Source organism: Otolemur garnettii, unplaced genomic scaffold, assembly GCF_000181295.1.
Source record: "Otolemur garnettii isolate 467f Iridium unplaced genomic scaffold, OtoGar3 scaffold00012, whole genome shotgun sequence".
Classification (NCBI taxonomy): domain Eukaryota; kingdom Metazoa; phylum Chordata; class Mammalia; order Primates; family Galagidae; genus Otolemur; species Otolemur garnettii.
This window is the reverse complement of record NW_003852407.1, coordinates 3,239,150-3,248,180: the sequence shown is the minus strand read 5'-3', so window position 1 is coordinate 3,248,180 and position 9,031 is coordinate 3,239,150. Positions and strand designations below refer to the sequence as shown.

Here is a 9,031-nt window from a genome sequence, read left to right as displayed (position 1 = left end):
TTTTGGTTGCAGCCGTCATTGTTGTTTGGCGGGTCCGGGCTGGGGATTCGAACCCGCCACCTTAGGTGTACGTGGCTGGTGCCTTAGCCAGCTGAGCTATAGGCGCCGAGCCGCAGGTATCAATTCTTTGTTCCTTTTTATGGTCAAACGATATCCCGTGTGTGGCAGTTTGTTAAGTTTCTTTCACCTTTTGGCTACTGGGAATAATGCTACTATGAACATTCATGTGTAAATTTGTGTGTGAATGTGTGTTTTCGTTCCTCTTGGGGCTGTATTGAAGAGTGAAGTCATATGGAAACTATGTTTTGCGTTCTCAAGAACTGCCAGATTATTTTCCAAAATAATGGTTGTGCCTATTTACGTACCCAGGAGTAGAGTAGTATTCTAACTCTTATGCAGGCTCACAGCAACCTCAAATTCCTGGGCCCAGGTGAGTCTCCCATCTCAGCCTCCTGAGTAGCTAGGACTACAGGCGTGTGCCACCACACCTGCCTAAAAACAAGACAAGATCTTGCTATGTTGTTCAGGCTGGCCTCAAATGTTATGTTCTTCAGAACACAACAGCTGGTCGGCAAGTGTCGTTGAGCAAACATATTCTAGTACTCAAAACTGACAGAAAGCCCACGTTGGAAATCCAGTACTAACCTTTCCTGCATCCGATCTATGGGCCTGTTCTTTCTCTGCTCAACAGTGATTCTGCTGGGGTTTCTTACGTACCTCCCAGATCAATAACTGAAACCCTGAGCTAACTAATTCAAAAATAGCTCTCTGCTAGTCTCATACTTCTGATGCACGTGAGTAAAAACTACACAAGTACTTCAGCAAAATTATTTGGCTGCACCCTCAGACTCAATGGGTAAAACAAGTATAAACCTTAAAACTTTACAGAAAATCCTTAAGGAAGCAAATTTTGGTCCAGCTTTAACATCCAACCAGCTACTCAAATTCATTACCCAAGGGCCAGATAGTATCATCGTCACTCCAGACTCCCAGGTATTGCCTTCCCTCCAATGCGTGCAAAGGCCCAAGCAAATGAAATAACCCAGGGGCAGAAAAACCATGGATCCAGCTTTAGGCATGGAGGGTGGGAGAAGAACAGAGACATCCAGTCGAGTGCCTCTATAGTGTGGATAAAACTGGAAACCAGAAGGTTCTTCAACCCACAGGTGGTCCTGAAGAAGCTTTGATAAAGAACAGCAACTTGGACATATCTAAATGCTACACCCAAAAGAGGAGGATGGGATGAAAAACGATCAATGCTGAAGACACCCACAAAAGGCCAAGTCTTAGAGAGCTGTCAGGACTTCTGGCATGGTCAAAAGTATTCAGAACCAAGCCACACCCAACCTTCTATCTCAGGACCCTAAAGAAACGACCCCTAGAGGAGGAGGGATTGTCACTGTCCTCAGAGGAAGCACATGCAGACTCCGCTGAAGTGATTCTCCCAAAGCAGGAGCCTGTCCAGTCCCCAGGCCTCTCTCCACCGTGCCACCCCCATGACCTCCAACAGGAGCTCGGGAGCAGGGCTGCCTGCTGCGTGGTGCACACTCTCTCTCCGCACACAATCAGCCCCTGCCCCACAGTTAAGAAGTGCTCATCAGTGAGGCGCCCAAGCTAAGGGACTCCTGGCCAAGCCCTAATAGCAGATTGATACAGCATGTGGTCTTCCTCACGGTGTTATAGAGGTCAAAGGTTGCAATCATTTTAGCTCCACACTCAGGAGAAATAAGAGTTACAGATCATTCTGTTCATTAGATTTATCAGTTTTCCAATCAGGGCCTGTTTTGGATATGGTCTCTATTAATCTATAATGAAGCAGACTTTTTATACACCAATTGATAAAGTCAGTAAGACGACACTATAAATCAGCAAGGCAGCCTACGTAACAGTCTTCCCTCATGAAAACTTCTACTGGGCTAAAAAACTACACCCTGAAATCCACTGATGTAAAGATCACCTGAGAAGCGATTCTCCTCCCACAAAAATCATTAACTCTCACTAAAATTAGCCTCAACAGCTCCCCTCCCACCAAAAAGACTATGCTATACATGTCGCTAGTGCTGTAAGATGCTCTTCTGGAGATGAATTTAGCTGAAAGGATCCAGCATTTTAGTGTTAACTGGGACATGCCTTGTCCTTGAAACACTGATAAAACTCTTTCCCCACTTTATGCCTAAACAGTGATAGCCCATCACCAAGCCCACTTTCTGATGGAGCAGACCCGCACCTACCTTCCCAAGTTAGAAGACAAATGAGATCATCTACTAAAATGTCTAAACAAAACCCCACTTGCAGGCTAAAAACCCCAAACTGCTATACACAGCTGCTAGTGTGAAACTTCCGTTCCGCCCCCAAATGCCTGGCATCTCAAGAAGGTATCAGAGTCCTAGTTTCTTCAAAAGGGAATCTTCAGTGAGATTGTCTATAGATCAAGATGGGATAAATGGAGATGCTATCAAACGGATTCTATTACATTAGCAAGGGAAGAAGGAGGGCCTAGAGGAAGTCAAGGAGAGATGAGATGTAAGGGATTTATCCTGCAGCTCAAAAAATGAACTAAGTCTGAAGAGCCACTGTTCTTCAACTCTAGGTTCAAGGTCACAAGAATAAAGACATGAGGACATCAGGTACAAAAAAGAACTTGGGCTGCTTTGTTTCTAAGGTGCTTTTTCAATTCCAGTCTCACCACTCCACCAGGAATGGCAGCCACAGAGGAGGGTGAAAACCCCTTTTTCTGTCCCCTCACCACCCAGGAGAACATGTGGGCTCAGGTCTTTCTTACCTGGCCATCTGCTTGTAAGCTTCTTCTGCCACAGCAAAGATGTGGGGGTCCATGTCGCCCATGTTTTGGCCACTGTAGGCATAGATGACATCTTGTCCATATATTGGCAACTGTTCATAAGGATTAATGGCAACAAGCACGATACCTGCAAACAGACAAAGCAGTCAGATTCTGACAGCACAACAGCCACCTGGTATCAGCTTAAGGCACCCACCCACTCATACCAAAACTAAAGAATGAGAAGATAGTAGAACAAGTCTTCACCAATTACCCAACTCTATAAAGACACTGGTGTGCCTTTACGCTAGACTCTGGTAATGGAAAGAGTAAGATATAGGTGAGAACTCCAAATATCCTACAGTCAGGAATAAGCACATCCATTAACACACATACTCACAAATGCTCAAATTGAGATAGACATGTGCAAAGCGTTCCAGATCAGAGAGGAAAGCATGTTTAACTTGGCCAGGCGATATTAGAGACACTTAAAAATCTATCTCAGACTTAAAGTCCATGAAAGATTATTTTTTCATCTGTGCATGGGTTATCAACTAAAATACAATTTGTGGATAAAGACTATGGCTTACGTATGCTAAGGTCAATCTTGGCTCAACTGATTACTATGTGGTTCTGGCAATTACTCGACCCATCAGTGCTTAGATTTCCTCAACTATAAAATGGGAATAACAACACATGTACCTGGGCTGTCCTAAGGACAAAATGATTGAAAGAGAGCACACTCAGATAAGTGCCTTGTGTAGTAAGCATTGTGTGTTTCTATTACTTTTGTATCACATCTCGTATCTTTTTTCTTACATCTTGTGTCCCCAAAGGGATGCAGTGACAGGCTCAAACTCAAGTTGACTGAGCAATCAGGAAACCCTGTAAGGTTCAGATCGTCTTTTATCACTGGGTTGAGAAAGAAAAAAATGCAAATTTGAGGAGAGGGGGAGGCAGGAGTAGGGAGGGTATTTGGGGGCACCTCACCTAATGTGCATGCTGCAATGGTACATTTCAAAACTATTAAGAGTATAATTGTGATGGATGTGTTAATCAGTTCAATGTAAGCATTTCACCCTCTATATCAAATCAGTACACTGAACCCCATAAATGCAACGTACAGTCATGATTTAATAAAAACAAATTTATAAAAGAAAAATGCAAATTTGATCTTCAAAACACAACAGAAATATGCCTTATTCTTTCCCATAAGATTGTATTCTGGATGTGAAAAGATCCACTGACTTAGGTAGAAAAAAACAGAAGCATATCCAGTCACCTGGGGATGAGGCAGCAAAAATGCAAAGTGCCATTGCTAAGAGGGGAGGTCTCCTACATCGTGAGTCCTTCTGATGTTTGAAAAGAAACAGAGGGAACCTAAAGTGGAAAAGGGTGAGATTATTCCAAGTAAATGGAAAAGGGCCAGGGAGAGAGACAGAAGTCCTCTTTTGATACCAAAAAGACAAGAAACAAGGTCCAGAAACTTGGGAGCACCTCACATGTGCTGCTGGTTGAGTTTTCTATAAAATTCTCATGTTTAGCATTCAACTCAAATTTTGAGGTGACAATATTTTCCTAAAATATCCTGGCCCCTCCACAGCCGAAACAAGTACTTCCCTGATGACCAGGACGTCAAAAAAAAATCACTACAAAAATCACTCCAGCAGCCAAAGCTGGAAGGGCTAAGGTACATTTGAGTAATTATGTGCAGATACAAGGCCATCTTAGAGGCCATGGTTGCTTACCCCTTGTAAAAAGGGAGCTATTTTTTAAAGGTCTTATTGAATGAATATCTTATGGACAAAGCTGATAATTGATAGTTTATTTCAAATAAAGCTTCCACTAGCAGTTGGGGTGAAGAGCTTTTGGGAAACAGCTCTCAAGCATTGAAATCAACATGGTAGTCACAGCTCCGCCAAAGCGGGCATAAAAGCTCACCTGAGCTTAGCAGCTCACCTACCAATCCCAAACCAGAGTAGAACATAAAATGAAACACTCAGAGTACCTGCGGCATCACTCACAACCACAAGCAAGACCAGGCAGGGCTCTGGGCACAACCAGGACAACTCCCACAAACAGGCACTCTGGCCTCACTCAAACCAGATCCTTGATTTTCCTCTCACATCACAATTTGTATGGCTCTGTTTGTGCCCTACCACTTAGCAATACTCTCAAAAAAGACTCCAAAATTTGGGATGTGGGCAAAGAAGTTTTATGAAAACCAAATGATAATTTTAGGACTTTTTGTTTTAAGCTTTTATCATAGATTTTGCTTGCTAATTTGACAAAAAACACCATGTTGGTACAGAGGATCAGGAAGAAAGGCAGCCCTTTCAAGCATAAAACCAGGACAGGCCAAAGAAATTTTCAGGCATGGGCTGGGTGGTGAGAGCAGGTGCCCGGGGCTAAGCATGGTGCTATACCTACTGCTCTCCTCTAACCCCAAGGACCCATCGTACCACACGGTATGACCCATTTCTTCCTTGGTTGAGCCATGATTAATACCAACCATCCCACAGAGACTGGGGCAGACTAATTAAACCATATTCACTGACTGCAAACGTGTCAGGGGTCTCAGAAGAGAGGTACTTGTGATAAGTGAGATTAGGATTCTTGACAGCTGAAGGACAGTTACAAGTATAAAGCTGGCACGCAGCCAGAGGACACCTCCCCACTTACCACAGTACGTGTAGATGTGGTTGGACTCCAGGAAACGGACCTTCAGGTTATGCAGGACTGCAGGTTCATGTAGGTAGCTAAGGGCAGTGAGGTCGTTCTCTCCCACCAAGATGTCTGGGTTTCGTAGGAAGGGCAGCTGGTTACTTTGGACATCGATGGGGTATTCCCGAACCTGAAGGCATGCAAGTGGCAGACGCAAAAAGGAAGAGTTATGAGACACTTAGCCTGTATTCAATGCCCCATCTTCTTCATTGGCATCACTAACACGATCGGAAGTGATAAAGACAAATAATGTTTTAAAGAAAGGCAAGCTGAACGACTATCTGTGTTCCCAGGAGACCAGCACAGGTGGAAACTTTGCTGATAACATAACCTTAAAATATTATAGGACATTCAAATATATCATAAGACATTCAGGAAGCACAACTAGATTTAAAGAATGTTCTATTGTTTCTTAGTGAAAAACACCAAGTTCTTACTTCCAGTTGCAGATGATCTGATAAGGACTTTGTCCCACCTAAGACACCTTCCTTGCCTGGCCCCATTCATTGCTGGTGCTCTACTCTTAATTTGTATTCGGATTAGCTTGCAACTGTCAAACTGCCTTCCACAAGTAGGCTCAAATTGTACCATGTGCACATGAATTTCTCCACAACCTAACTGAAAGCTCTTTTAAGGTAGTAATTTTGCTTTGATATATGAAGTATATTAGGAGCTTGGGATGTATGTGTACATGTGAAATTAGGGAGTGGGATTACACATATTAAGGTCAAATCTGAGGATATTTATAACTGACTATACATACGCACACACATAAATGTCTATACATGTAACTTATTAAAAGAGGCAGGGGATGTCTTTAAACATTTAAACAAGAGGAACTTGTCTGCTGTCGTAATGTTTTATTTAAGTGTTAAGTTTTTCATGGCATTCTTAAAAATCCGCTGGGAAACTTTTTTTGGCCAGGGCCAAGTTTGAACCTGCCACCCCTGGTATATGGGGCCAGCGCCCTATTCAAGTCACAGGTACCACCCCCCTGCTGGGAAACTTTTAAGAACACTCTCCTCAGCCCAACTTATATTGAGAGCTCTGGGACAGAGCTTAAGGAACCTAAAATTTAAAGGAATTCAGATTCTTTATATTCTTTAAATATTCAGTTCTGATACAGGTGGCCTCTAGATCACATTTTAGAAATTACTATTCTATATAAACCTGAGAATATCAATACCAATGTTCCTCCTATACCACTTTTAGAGGGACTTACATTATCAAAGCTTGAGGCGTATTGTAAACCCGGCAATTAAAGCAGTATGGTCATGGTGCCAAAATAGGAAGATAAATGAAACGTAACAGATCCAGAAATAAATGCAAATGCAGAGAGAAAGTTTGTACATGACATTGTTAAAATTGCAAATAAAAGGTTAGGAGGAGTTTTCCAAAGGATTTTGGTAGATAAACTAGCCATTTGTGGAAAAAAGGGCCAGTATTCTATTCTCGCTTCCTCATACCAAAAGAAGTTTTAGATGGAAAAAACTCAAAGATTTAAAGAAAAAAATTAGCAAATATTTGTATGTGTTCTGGAAGAAAGAATTTTTAAAGGATGATACAAACACCAAACCAATACAAATATAGGAAAATAATTACAAATTTAAATGATATAAAACTTGAAAGCTATCATAGAATACATTGTGCAATTATACATTACATGACAGAATTCGTGATCCTAGTAGCCAATTATAAAAAAAACAGCACTTTGAAAGAAAACTGTACCAGAACACAAATCACAAGAACAAATGGAGAACAGGAAAAACTGTTCAAAACTGTTTGGTTACTTGATCGGTAACCAAAGAGATGCAAATGAAAGATTACTTAATACTATTGTTTGTTTTTAATGAGACAGAGCCTCAAGCTGTCACACTGGGTAGAGTGCCGTGGCATCACAGCTCACAGCAACTCCTGGGCTCAAGCGATTCTCCTGCCTCCACCTCCCAAGTAGCTGGGACTACAGGTACCCGCCACAACGCCTGGCTATATTTTTATTTTTGGTTGCAGCCATCATTGTTGTTTGGCGGCCTAGGCTGGATTTGAACCCGCCAGCTCAGGTGTACGTAGCTGGTGCCTTAGCTACTTGAGCCACAGGCGCTGAGCCAGATTACTAGTACTATTATCCACCAAATAAGCAAAGGTGTAAAGACTGACTAGACCCTAACCAGGACAGTGTGGACAAACAGGTGGACCACTTGTGAGTATAGGCCACCTAGGCAGGAACGCCCAGGCTCAATGATCCTCTGGCCTCAGCCTCCTGAGTAGCTGGGACTTCAGGCATGTGCCACCACACCCAGCTGGTGGAAGGTTTTTAATTTAGGTCTAAGGATGCAGGGATGCTCTCATTTGTGAAATTATAAGAGCTGTCCCACAGGGAAAGCAAGTGAAGTAAACTACCACCCCAGATCAGAGAAGACTTCAAAGCTTGAGTCCACTCACAGTAGCAAGCATGTGGCTCTAAGTCCGTTTGCTATACATTAAAGGGCTGTTTTATATTATATCCTAAATGAGTACAAAAACAGACATTTTATGAATGTTCTGCTTTCTCACTCTCTAGCAATTCTATGTGCAATTTTTATCTCCTTCTCCAGGAAACTCATTCTTCATGAAGGGAACCTTCTCATTCTTCCCCTCACACTAAATAACACAAGCCTAAATACAGCACAGACGCTTGTTTACTTGAAAAATAAAATACTGGTTTACATAAACTTCCCAATTAGGAAAAGTCAGTCAGGTTATGGGAAAAGTAACAAATAAATTAAACCTGAAATCCAGTGGCTTAACACACAAAGGTTTCATTTCTCACTCACGACAGGCGCCCAAGGCTGGCTAGATGGGGGCTCTGTGCACAAAGTGACCCCGGCACAAATATGCTGCCTGGACAGTCTCCAGGCAGATGCAGAGAAGAACGTGACATTCTCATCCATTCTTCTCTGCTTCCATCTGGAAGTGACAGATATCAAACTCCCTAGAGCCCTCTGGACAAATGTAATTGCAGGGTCCCCCCTAACTGCGAGGGGCAAAGAACCACTGTGGAAGATCCAGACATCATCTCTGCCGCTCTAAGTGTTCCTGCTTTGACCAGCTGGAAACTTAGAGGTACCTGCCCAAAGGGGTTTCAAAACGAGTACAGAGTTGGGGGACTGGGGTGGAGGGTGTGGTGGGGCAGAGTTAAGTATCCTACCCATGGCCGCTATTGTTTTAGAAAGATTTCTGAAGATTCTTGGCATAAGCCCTGTAGTTGCATATGTATAGTCATCGTAAGTTTGACCAAAAGTGTCACAAAGGCACAGATGTGCCATTGTTACTGCCGTATAAGCAGACCCTGGCACATAATTGCTCAATTATTATTATTTTCTTTTTTTGAGACAGAGCCTCAAGCTGTCACCCTGGGTAGAGTGCTGTGCCATCACAGCTCACAGCAACCTCCAACTCGTGGGCTCAAGCAATTCTCCTGCCTCTACCTCCCAAGTAGCTGGGACTACAGGCACCTGCCACAACGCCCAGCTATTTTTTGGTTGCAGC

The 9,031-nt window shown here is 42.9% G+C and overlaps 1 protein-coding gene across 1 annotated transcript in view; it reads right to left on the bottom strand.

The window, feature by feature from the left end:
- Nucleotides 1–9,031, bottom strand: part of MYO5B (myosin VB) — a 316,910-nt gene that overhangs the window by 169,104 nt on the left and 138,775 nt on the right. The window contains exons 3-4 of the mRNA XM_023510163.1: nucleotides 5,462–5,633; nucleotides 2,783–2,927 (exon numbers count right to left, since the gene is read on the bottom strand). Of these exons, the coding sequence (XP_023365931.1) occupies nucleotides 2,783–2,927; nucleotides 5,462–5,633 (317 nt within the window). The remainder of the gene's footprint in view (nucleotides 1–2,782; nucleotides 2,928–5,461; nucleotides 5,634–9,031) is intronic.